This window comes from Pseudophryne corroboree, chromosome 4 (assembly GCF_028390025.1).
Source record: "Pseudophryne corroboree isolate aPseCor3 chromosome 4, aPseCor3.hap2, whole genome shotgun sequence".
In the NCBI taxonomy this organism is placed as follows: Eukaryota; Metazoa; Chordata; class Amphibia; order Anura; family Myobatrachidae; genus Pseudophryne; species Pseudophryne corroboree.
In genome coordinates this window covers 484,572,256-484,584,660 of record NC_086447.1, presented here as the reverse complement: position 1 = coordinate 484,584,660, position 12,405 = coordinate 484,572,256, and the positions used below count along the sequence as shown (strand labels likewise).

General features: G+C 43.6%; 1 protein-coding gene across 1 annotated transcript in view; it reads left to right on the top strand.

Annotated features, from left to right (window-relative positions):
- The window catches only part of SEC63 (SEC63 homolog, protein translocation regulator), a 171,811-nt gene that overhangs the window by 56,010 nt on the left and 103,396 nt on the right, over positions 1–12,405 (top strand). Inside the window, exons 2-7 of the mRNA XM_063917073.1 lie at positions 1,976–2,075; positions 4,515–4,629; positions 10,771–10,883; positions 11,859–11,920; positions 12,096–12,154; positions 12,351–12,401. Of these exons, the coding sequence (XP_063773143.1) occupies positions 1,976–2,075; positions 4,515–4,629; positions 10,771–10,883; positions 11,859–11,920; positions 12,096–12,154; positions 12,351–12,401 (500 nt within the window). The remainder of the gene's footprint in view (positions 1–1,975; positions 2,076–4,514; positions 4,630–10,770; positions 10,884–11,858; positions 11,921–12,095; positions 12,155–12,350; positions 12,402–12,405) is intronic.

The window sequence follows — 12,405 nt, the reverse complement described above, 5'->3', positions numbered from 1 at the left end:
AAAGATATTGACGATGTGAGTAAACGTCGGGGTACGTACAGCTCTGTATTATGTCCTGTGTACATCTCTGTATTAGGTCCTGTGTATCTTATCAGTTAGCCACTTTTATATGTTTTGGTTTGCAAAGCCCTATTTAGTTGCATGATAGTACTATGTCACCCTTCTTCTTTTATAACTCTGTGCTCTAGTTTAAACAGTAGAACATGTACTTTTATTAGATGTTATTGCAATCTTTTTCTCCTGTTATGCTTGCTTGGGTGCCTGGCTGAGGAAGCAACCCAACAATGATAAATTGTAGAACATACCTGTCAGTGTCTACACTTGCTCCAATTTTTATTGCTTTCACTTAACAGGAAAGTACATGCCATGATTGTATACTTTTTTGCATGTAGATTTGTCACTAGAAAGACTATTCAGATGCCTGACACATCTAGAAATTGCCAACAGATGTTTCTGCTCCAGTTGTTCTATACATTTAGGGAGCCATCTCATATAATTGCTACAGTAATTATAACCATTGCAAAGAGCTTTCGTGAAGTTCCTTTAAAGATGTTGTAACAGACTGCTGTGTGAACAGAAGGCAGGCTGAACTTTGCACATCCTTACAACGTTATTACAAGATACTGTAAGATACTCATTTCAGTGTTATTCTACTTTGTGATTGTCAAAAGAACATATTCACCTTTCCCTTAGTTAGGATTAAAGCTGGCCATACACCTAAAGATGATCTTTCCAGCCATCCAACTGGTAATGTATGGGAGCCAATGACAGTCGACTAGTTGCAATCAAGCAATGGCTCCCATAGATTTCCAGATTACCATATGTATGTTCCAACTAGCTCACAAGTGGGATAGTTGGAAAGATAATCTTTTAGTTGTATGGCCAGTTTTACTCTGTTGTTTATGTTGCTTGTTTCAGAACTGCATTATTGGGTTACTTTAAAAAGTAATGCATTTCTCAGTAATTTGACTAAAACGGAGTGTACAGTTGATACTTACATGTGTTTTAAAGGGGATGTAGTTATGTGACCGGCAGTCACAATACCAATCCCGACATCCCGCAGGCTCTTAATGCCGACTAGCAGGGGCTATTCCCACTCTTGGGTGTCCATAAAGTCAACCCCCGGAAGTGGCTTCATTGTGCTCGCCTGCTACCCCCTTCCCCCGCCTGCATTCTGCGGCCAGATCCCGGCGTCGGGATGCTGACCTCCGGGATCCCGGCCGGTACAGCATACCCAACTCGTTTTAAAGGGGTGTGGATCATCAAATCGAAAGTGTCTGGGTCGACAATGTTTAGGTCGACCACTATAGGTCGACAGGGTTGGAAGGTAGACAGGGTTTCTAGGTCGACGTGCTGGGTCGACAGGTCAAAAGGTCGACATGATTTTTATTTTATTTTTTGGGTGTCGTTTTCTGCGTACAGTGACCAAGAAGCCGAATTAGTTCACAGTGTCCCCTCGCTTTGCTCACCATGCTTCGGGCAAGGTGACTTGCTCCGCTCGGCACAGATAACGATCCACGTGGACTACGATTGGAACGGTAAAGTATGAAAAAGTTCAAAAAAAGTGAAAAACTCATGTTGACCTTTTGACCTGTCAACCTAGCACATGTCGACCTAGTGACTGTCAATCTAAACATTATCGACCTAGACAGTGTCGATCTTCAGACCGGATCCCTTTTAAAGGCCTTGTACAACCAGGCATTGAAAAAATATGACTTGTTGAAGCACAGAATTTAAGTTGCATCTCAAAACTGTGCTGCAGCATAGTATATGTAGAGCTTTACCTTCTTTGTTAGTGAGCATTAACTTTGAAATTGATGTCACGCAAACACTTGTCAGAAGCGTGTGTGTACAGGTCCATTCACTTTCATTATTTTTTGGACTTGTTTTCACTAGTCTGGTGACGCACATTAAAGTAGTTTTAGCTCTTGATTTTTAACCCCTTCCTGAACTGTTGAATTTTTTTTATTTTTAGAACAAGTTCGACTGAAAAATATATGTCATGTATACAGAAGCTGTTTATGGTATCAGTTGAGGTCTATAAAACCACAACAAAATATAATTCCAACTCTAAAGTAAGTGAATTATTTTTATCTGTACACTTTTTTTTTTTAATAGCAATGTTAGTGTTTTTTTATTTTAATGTTTTGTGTATTTAATCACTCTATATCCTGGTGCGCTGTAACAGTCTGACACATCCAAATGGCAGACCAGTTATGTTCCTGCAGGGAAACACAACTGTCTCCCTAAGGTGTTCAGGCAAAAAATACCGTACTCACTCAGCTGAGAGTTAAGGCCAGTACTGACGGGAGAGATGTGTGCTGAGCGATCTTAACACAGACCGCTCAGCACACATCTCTCCTCCCACTCAGCACAGCGCAATGTGTGCTGAGGGGGACGGGCGGCAGCTCACTTCACACAGCGCTGAAGTGAGCGACCTGCTAGATTGAGCTCAATCTAGCACCGGCGATACGCATCGCTATCGCTGGGGGGCATACACACGACAGATCCGTGCTTAAAATCTAAGCAATCTAGTCAGATTGCTTAGATTTTAAACACTGATCTCTCCATGTGTACTTCCCTTAAGAGGTGTAAGTAAGTTTCACCTATATGTTGATGTAAACCAGGCCTGGCCATCCTGTGACTCTCCAGCTCTTTTGAAATTACTTGTCCCAGCATGCCCTGCCACAGTTTTAGCATTCTCTAATAGCAAAACTGTGGCAGGGCATGCTGTGACAGCTGGAGAGCCATGGGTTTGCCAGGCCTGATGTAGACATTACTGTTACTAATTTAAAATTTTAGTTTTAGTCTTAAAATTGTAGCTGCTCTAAAGGCCCTTTTTTATTTTTTATTTTTTTTTTGCTCTGATTTAATTTTAGTCTAATTTGTAGTCATTGTTTTAGTAAACACTTTGAAAACAGTTTACTGATACGGTAATGGATTTTGCTGAAGAACATTTCTTTAAAATTCCCTTGAGAGGTTTGCCTAACTTTTTAACTATGCATTTAGTAATCTTAGCTCAGCAGGCTGAGAATGTGTTACATACTGAGTCTGACTTACTATGCTACTCCCATACATCATATACAAATGACTGCCTTTGTTAGAAGTAGCAAGTGCAATACACAATCATATTTCCTTCACAGCATTTCATATTTATTTTCTGCAAATATCTAGAACACGTAATTGTTCTTTTAAAAATTTAAAACCCTACTTCCAGTGTTAATTTTGACAAGGATTTAAAATTTTGTCTTAGTTTATTTTTTTTAGTCAAGATTTAGTCGGTGGATATCCATTTTCATTTTAGTCCTGAAATAAAACTGTTGTCAACGATTAGTTTTAGTCAAAACTTTTGTCGGTAAAATAAACACTGATTATAAACAATAAATATAACTTTTCACATAGCACTATTAGGACCTGTTAATGAAAGTGAATAATAGAAATGTTATCACCTGTGTCATTTTGGGGCTATGTTTTAGATGAAATACTCTACATTATGGGCGGAATTCAAAACTGCTGAACCCAACCAAAGTGCTGGGCATGACGCGATAAGTACCGTTTGAGTGCCCAAACTGGTCACTTTTTGTTCATTTCAGCTTGCTACCTCGGGGCATGCAAGCTGAAATGCCAGCACCAGCAGCTGTTCGCTCCCGAAGATAGCAACAATTGAATTGTTCCATCGGACGCCCGGCACGGACAACTGCCGTACACAACAGTTGAATTCTGCCCTATGTGTCACATGCTTTGCAGCTTGCACAAATACAATCATATAATAGTACAATAAGAAATAACTAGCTGATGTGCTCGGTGTCAGCCGTGCAAAGTTTTGTTTGTTGGAACATTTTACCCCTTTTCACCTCTTAGGAATTAAGTTTTGAAAAATACCTGCGTAGTAGGTGGCTACCAATAACTGTCACAGTTTCAAGTGCAGGTCACCCAGCAGGTGCACAGGGAAGTTCACCAACTGTTACATTTTCCAGAGTACAGTGGTGATGCATTGTAAATGGCAGGCGGACGTTTTGCCACATAACTCCGAAACGAAGCAACCAATTACAACGTCAATATTTTTTTTTGCATATCTATGGACCAAGACCTTTAAGTTGGTATATGATGTGCTCTGCTCAGACAACAGCATCATAGAAATTAGAGGACTATTCCCAAAAACGTGTTTCATGACCACTCTGTATTAATGCTGGTGATCCAATGCCTTAAATATATGTTGTAGTTGCTTCTTATGAAAAAAGCATAAAATCCATTTCCAAAGGCACAGAATTTATTGTTCTTATTTTTGTTGGTCTTCCTAATCTGGGATATCACCCCCAACTATGTTTGTATTATGGCATCAGACTTTAATGGTTCCTTTCTGTTTTGCACCTTGCGTTCCAGATTGGTAGTTACCAATGTAGAATTGGTTTTAGCTGGCAATAGCGTATGAGTGATGAGAGGTACGGGACTTCTGCATGCTTTCAAAATATTGTATATTTATTTTTATTTTTTTCCTATTTATGTTTGAACAGAAAAGTAGTATTGCTGATTGGATGGGCATTATTTCTTTTTCTTGCCTACAAAGTTTCCAAAACAGATAAAGAATATCACGAATACAACCCATATGAAGTGTTAGGCTTAGATCCGGTAAGTAACTAAATTCATTAAAAAATATAAGTTATATAAGCTCCATACATTAAAGGGCAACTAAACTCTGAGATTTACATTTTCAGCTATTGCTATTGAAAGTAAAGTAATAACATTCAGGGCTATCCAGTTCTTTAAACTCTCTACACCATTACGGAGGGATGCGGAGGGAAGAGGGTCGGTGCAGCAGTGTAATACAAACCATTGTGAAGTTAGGAGTACAATACATTCATTTCCAAACATGAATAATTGCTGCCTCTGGGCTGCCTGCAGCTTGATCGCGGATATTTAATAGCTGCGTGCACTTTATCTGGGGAAACAGAATACACAATTCAACCCGTAACCAATTGATTCTACCCATTAATGTCTACTTATTTATTGGCTAATATCACAGTATGCTCCTACCAATATTTCTCTTACGTCCCAGAGGATGCTGGGGACTCCGTAAGGACCATGGGGTATAGACGGGCTCCGCAGGAGATATGGGCACCTAAAAGAACTTTCTAGTATGGGTTGCACTGGCTCCTCCCTCTATGCCCCTCCTCCAGACCTCAGTTAGATCTTGTGGCCAGAGGAGATAGGGTGCATTACAGGAGCTCTCCTGAGTTTTCTGTAAAAATAATTTTGTTAGGTTTTTTATTTTCAGGGAGCTCTGCTGGCAACAGACTCCCTGCATCGTGGGACTGAGGGGAGAGAAGCAGACCCACTTCTTAAGAGTTAAGGGCTCTGCTTCTTGGGCTACTGGACACCATTAGCTCCAGAGGGAGTCGGAACACCGGTATCACCCTGGGGTTCGTCCCGGAGCCGCGCCGCCATCCTCACAGATGCCGGAAAAAAGAAGCCGGGTGAGTATGACCGATCATAAGAAGACGTCTAGCGGCAGAAGACTTCAGATCTGCATGAGGTAAGCGCGCAGCAGGTAGCTGTGCGCCATTGCTCCCACATTTACACACACACATGGCACTGATGGGTGCAGGGCGCGAAATGAACCTCGTTTTTAGGCAAGAAGCATGTAGTTAGGCTGCGGGGCAGTAAACTACGAATCCCCGCCATTATTTTTTTTCAAAATATCGAGCGGGACCGAAGCCTGCCGCGCGAGGGGGCGGAGCTTGATCCCTCAGCACTAACCAGCGCCATTTTCTCCACAGAAGCTGCAGAGAACGCTGGCTGGCCGGACTCTCCCCTGCTGAGCATCAGAGGGCTGAAAATAAGAGAGGGGGGGCACATATTTAAAGCGCAGTGAGTGGGGAATTCTGTATACATTTATATGTAAAAGCGCTATCTGGGTTGTTGTTTTTTCCCTTGGTCAGCTGGCGCTGGTGTGTGCTGGCATACTCTCTCTCTGTCTCTCCAAAGGGCCTTCTTTGGGGAATTGTCCCCTTATAGTTATATCCCAGTGTGTGTGTGGGGTGTCGGTACGTGTGTTGGCATGTCTGAAACGGAAGGCTTATTCAAAGAGGAGGTGGAACAGATGAGTGGTGTCTCTCAGTCGGCGGTGCCGACTCAGGATTGGATGAATATGTGGCATATGTTAAATGCTAGTGTAGCTTCACTGCATGAAAGACTGGACAAAGCAGAGTCCAGAGCGTCGGCAGGTAATCAATCTACAGATTGTGCCGACTCACAGGACCCGTCGGGGTCTCGGAAACGTCCCTTCTCACAAATAAGGGACACAGATACCGACACGGACTCTGATTCCAGTGTCGACTATGATGAAGTAAGGTTGCACCCCAGGGTGACAAAGTATTCAGTGCATGATTATTGCAATAAAAGATGTTACATATCACTGATGAGCCCTCGGTGCCCGACACAAGGATACACATGTTTAAGGGAAAGAAACAAGTTATAAACTTTCCTCCTTCCCATGAAATTAATGAGTTATGTGAAAAAGCTTGGGAAACTCCAGATAAGAAACTGCAGATTCCCAAAAGGGTTCTTATGGCGTACCCTTTCCCTACACAGGACAGGATACGTTGGGAATCCTCTCCCACAGTGGACAAAGCCTTAACACGCCTTTCCAAGAAGGTGGCGCTACCGTCCCCTGACACAGCGGCCCTCAAGGACCCTGCGGACCGCAGGCAAGAGACTACACTAAAGTCTATCTACACTCATACTGGTACTTTGCTTAGACCGGCAATTGCGTCGGCATGGGTATGTAGTGCAGTAGCAGCTTGGACAGATACACTGTCAGCTGACCTTGATACCCTAGATAGGGATACAATTTTGTTAACATTAGCTCATATTAAGGACGCAGTCTTATATATGAGGGACGCTCAAAGAGACATTGGTTTACTGGGTTCAAGAGCCAATGCTATGGCTATTTCGGCAAGAAGAGCCTTGTGGATCCGCCAATGGACGGGGGATGCAGACTCAAAAAGGCATATGGAGGTTTTACCTTACAAAGGTGATGTATTGTTTGGGGACGGCCTCGCGGACCTGATCTCTACAGCTACCGCGGGTAAGTCGACCTTTTTACCTTTTGTTCCCCAACAGCAAAAGAAACCCCCACAATATCAGATGCAGTCCTTTCGGTCGCATAGATCCAGAAGAGGTCGGGGCTCCTCTTTCCTCGCCAGAGGTAAGGGTAGAGGCAAGAGGACACCTGCTGCGGCTGGTTCCCAAGAACAGAAGTCCTCCCCGGCTTCCGCTAAGTCCACCGCATGACGCTGGGGCTCCCCTGCGGGAGTCCGCTCAGGTGGGGGCACACCTTCGACTATTCAGCCAAGTCTGGGTTCAGTCAGACGTGGACCCTTGGGTGATAGAACTAGTCTCCCAGGGCTACAAGCTGGAATTCGAAGAGGTGCCCCCACGCTGATTTTTCAAGCCTGCCTTACCAGCTTCTACTCCAGAGCGGGAAGTAGTGCTAGCTGCAATTCAAACGCTGTGTCAACAGCGAGTGATTATCAGGGTTCCCCTGAGACAACAGGGAAAAGGGTATTATTCAACCCTATTTGTGGTCCCGAAGCCGGATGGTTCGGTCAGGCCCATTTTAAACCTAAAATCCCTGAACCTGTACCTGAAAAGATTCAAATTCAAGATGGAATCGCTCCGAGCGGTGATAGCCTGCCTGGAAGGGGGGGGATTTTATGGTGTCACTGGACATAAAGGATGCTTACCTTCATGTCCCCATATATCCCTCTCATCAGGAGTACCTGAGATTCGCGGTACAGGATTGTCATTACCAGTTTCAGACGTTGCCGTTTGGGCTGTCCACGGCCCCGAGGACTTTCACCAAGATAATGGCGGAAATGATGGTGATCCTGCGCAAGCGAGGAGTCACAATTATCCCATACTTGGACGATCTGATAAAAGTGAGATCAAGAGAGCACTTACTGGAGAACGTGGCACTCTCTCAGAGAGTGCTTCAGCAACATGGGTGGATTCTCAATCTACCAAAGTCACAGTTGGTTCCGACAACTCGACTAGCCTTCCTTGGCACGATACTGGATACGGAACAAAAGAAAGTTTTCCTCCCGTTGGAAAAAGTCCAGGACCTCCAGAACATGGTCCGAGAACTACTGAAGCCGAAAAGAGTGTCAGCTCATCAATGCACTCGGGTTCTGGGGAAAATGGTGGCAACTTACGAGGCCATTCCCTTCGGCAGGTTCCATGCAAGGACGTTTCAATGGGATCTTCTGGACAAATGGTCCGGGTCCCATCTACAATTACATCAAAAAATAACACTGTCCCCAAGGGCCAGGGTGTCTCTTCTATGGTGGCTGAAAAGTGCTCACCTTCTAGAGGGTCGCAGGTTCGGCATTCAGGACTGGATCCTGGTAACCACGGACGCGAGCCTCCGAGGATGGGGAGCAGTCACCCAAGGAAGAAAGTTTCAGGGACTATGGTCAGACTAGTAGTCCTGTCTACACATCAACGTGTTGGAGCGAAGGGCCATATACAACGGCCTTCGACAAGCGGAGATTCTTCTTCGCAACCTACCGGTTCTGATTCAATCAGACAATGTCACAGCAGTAGCTCAGGTGAACCGCCAAGGCGGGACAAGAAGCAGAGTCGCGATGGCGGAAGCCACCAGGATTCTTCGCTGGGCGGAAAATCACGTAAGCGCTCTGTCAGCTGTCTTCATTCCGGGAGTGGACAACTGAGAAGCAGACTTCCTCAGCAGACACGATCTCCATCCAGGAGAGTGGGGACTTCATCAAGAAGTCTTTGCAGAGATAACGGATCTCTGGGGAGTTCCTCAAATAGACATGATGGCGTCACGCCTCAACAAGAAGCTTCGGAGGTATTGTGCCAGGTCCCGGGACCCTCAGGCAATAGCAGTAGACGCTCTGTAACACCATGGGTATTCCAGTCGGTCTACGTGTTTCCTCCTCTTCCTCTCATCACAAAAGTGTTGAGGATCATAAATCGAAAAAGAGTACAAACAATACTCATTGTTCCAGACTGGCCTCGAAGGGCCTGGTACTCAGATCTTCAGGAGATGCTCACGGAAGATCCCTGGCCTCTTCCTCTAAGGAAAGACCTGTTACAGCAGGGGCCCTGCATGTACCAAGACTTACCGCGGTTACGTTTGACGGCATGGCGGTTGAACGCCGGATCCTAGCGGAGAAGGGTATTCCGGAGGAGGTCATACCTACTCTAATAAAGGCTAGGAAGGAGGTGCCGGTAAAACATTATCGCCGTATCTGGCGGAAATATGTCTCTTGGTGTGAAACCAAGAATGCTCCTACGGAAGATTTCCATCTGGGTCGTTTTCTCCAGTTCCTACAGACAGGAGTGGATATGGGCCTAAAGTTAGGCTCTGTTAAAGTACAGATTTCGGCCTTGTCAATATTCTTTCAGAAGGAATTGGTTTCTCTCCCAGAAGTCCAGACGTTTGTAAAAGGAGTACTACACATCCAGCCTCCTTTTGTGCCCCCGGTTGCACCATGGGACCTGAACGTGGTGTTGCAGTTTTTAAATCACACTGGTTTGAACCCCTTAAAACGGTGGAGTTGAAATTTCTCACCTGGAAGGTGGTCATGTTGTTAGCCTTGGCATCTGCGAGGCGTGTCTCAGAATTGGCGGCCTTGTCTTACAAGAGCCCTTACTTGATTTTTCACGTAGATAGAGCGGAATTGAGGACTCGTCCTCAATTTTTACCCAAGGTGGTGTCTTCATTTCATATGAACCAACCTATTGTGGTGCCTGTGGCTACGAGTGACTTGGAGGATTCCATGTCCCTGGATGTAGTCGGGGCCTTAAAAATTTATGTAGCAAGGACGGCTAGAATTAGGAAAACAGATGCATTGTTTGTCCTGTATGCTGCCAACAAGATTGGCGCGCCTGCTTCGAAGCAGACTATTGCTCGCTGGATCTGTAACGCAATTCAGCAGGCTTATGTTACGGCTGGATTGCCGTTACCGCATTCAGTAAAGGCCTATTCCACTAGGAAGGTGGGCTCTTCTTGGGCGGCTGCCCGGGGCGTCTCGGCATTACAGCTTTGCCGAGCAGCAACTTGGTCGGGGTCAAACACTTTTGCTAAATTCTACAAGTTTGATACCCTGGCTGATGAGGACCTAGCATTTGCTCAGTCGGTGCTGCAGAGTCATCCGCACCCTCCCGCCCGATTGGGAGCTTTGGTATAAACCCCATGGTCCTTACGGAGTCCCCAGCATCCTCTAGGACGTTAGAGAAAATAAGATTTTAAACCTACCGGTAAATCTTTTTCTCCTAGTCCGTAGAGGATGCTGGGCGCCCGTCCCAGTGCGGAAAATCTGCAAGACTTGTATATAGTTATTGCTTACATAAGGGTTATGTTACAGTTAGACTCTGTCTTGGACCGGTACTGTTGTTTGTTCATACTGTTAACTGGTTATGTGTATTCCAGGTTATATGGTACGATTGGTGTGGGCTGGTATGAATCTTGCCCTTAGATTAACAAAATCCTTTCCTAGTGTTGTCCATCTCCTCTGGGCACAGTTCTCTAACTGAGGTCTGGAGGAGGGGCATAGAGGGAGGAGCCAGTGCACACCATACTAGAAAGTTCTTTTAGGTGCCCATATCTAGCCCGTCTATACCCCATGGTCCTTACGGAGTCCCCAGCATCCTCTACGGACTAGGATAAAAAGATTTACCGGTAGGTTTAAAATCTTATTTTTTCTTTGCTGGGAGAATTTACGTAACTGTTTTTATTCAAAGGGTGCAACTGTCTCGGAAATTAAGAAACAATACCGCCTGCTTTCTCTGAAATTCCACCCTGATAAAGGAGGAGATGAAGTCATGTTTATGCGGATAGCGAAGGCTTATGCAGCGTAAGCATTTCATACCACTTTGATGTTTTGTGGAGCCTGGGTCAATCGTAAATGCTCTACTGCTCATTAATCTCATATGCAAACTTATAATATATTTTATTTAATGTTTTGCCAGTTTTTGGTAATGCAAGATGCTTGTAAGGAATGGTACTTTTTAATTCTCTGGGTTCTGTGCCAGTTATCTATACGTTTGTTAATAATTATTGAAACCAGCTTCTTCATTAGTTTGGATTTTAAATTAATATATTTCACTATACATACCTTTGACCTCCGCTACATTTACTTAATGCTAATAGCTATACAGTCCATTGTTACTGATGAAACTAGCCCCATTATAGTCAAAGCTTTATAGAAAATGCAGGCCTTAACATTTGATAAGCAAAACCAAATTGACATTTACAAGTGCAATACAAATGAGATACATTGATCGAGGTACAGTGAACTGAATCCTGTAGCAGAAATAAGTGTGTAGAGGAACAAATGAATACTTCTGACACTTCTGTCAGGCAGAGTAAGTAATGTCAGTGGGGGGGTGCAGAACTGCTGGGCGTACTTGGATGTATGAATACTAAATGTCCGCCCAGCTATTATGTATGCAAATGGCACAGTCACTGGGTGGCAGCAGTGCCAGCTCACAAAGCAGGTATACATTTGGCACCTGTTATTTTATGTGTGCTTGGATTGTAACCTGAACGTTAGGAGACTGGTAATCTTTAATTGTGTATATACTAAATTTAATTAGAGCATAACATTCATAAAATTCAACTTTAAAAAAAGAAACCTAACAAAAAGATTAGGTTACCTGTGTGATGTAACAATGAAATGATAAATTGTACCATAGTACATTAGTACTCTTTTTCTTGGTCTGCATTTAACAGTATATAGTTGTTAATAAAAGATTTGACACATGGCATCTTAAATTTGATATACCCTTTCTCTCTGAATAATGATTTACTGTATATTGCTCATTTTTAGCTTAACAGATGAACAATCCAGAAAGAATTGGGAAGAATTTGGTAACCCAGATGGACCACAGGGTAAGCGCCTATACTACTTTTATAGCCTAAGGTATAATTCTATCACTGTATTACTCTTATTCTTAAAATACAAACTTATCCTATCAATCTTTCTTTAGTTTTAAATATTTCTACTTATTTCATGAACCTGAAAATATAAATGTTTACATACATATTTTCATCATTCGTTTTAAAGCTACAAATTTTGGCATTGCCCTGCCGGCGTGGATTGTGGACCAGAAAAATTCTATGTTGGTGAGTTAGTAAAACTGAAAACATAGCTCTTGATTTAACAAGTCCTTTATTAGGGATGTGTGTAAGATGTAATTAGTTGTGTTCTTACATAATTAGACTTGATTTTGAGTTTCAGATCACTAAATGAACTGTAGTCCCATAGATTAACATGTTTGTGCTGTATGTGACATGTCTTCATGCTTTTTTTTTTTTCTAGGTCTTGTTTGTGTATGGACTCGCCTTCATGGTTATCCTTCCAGTTGTTGTGGTAA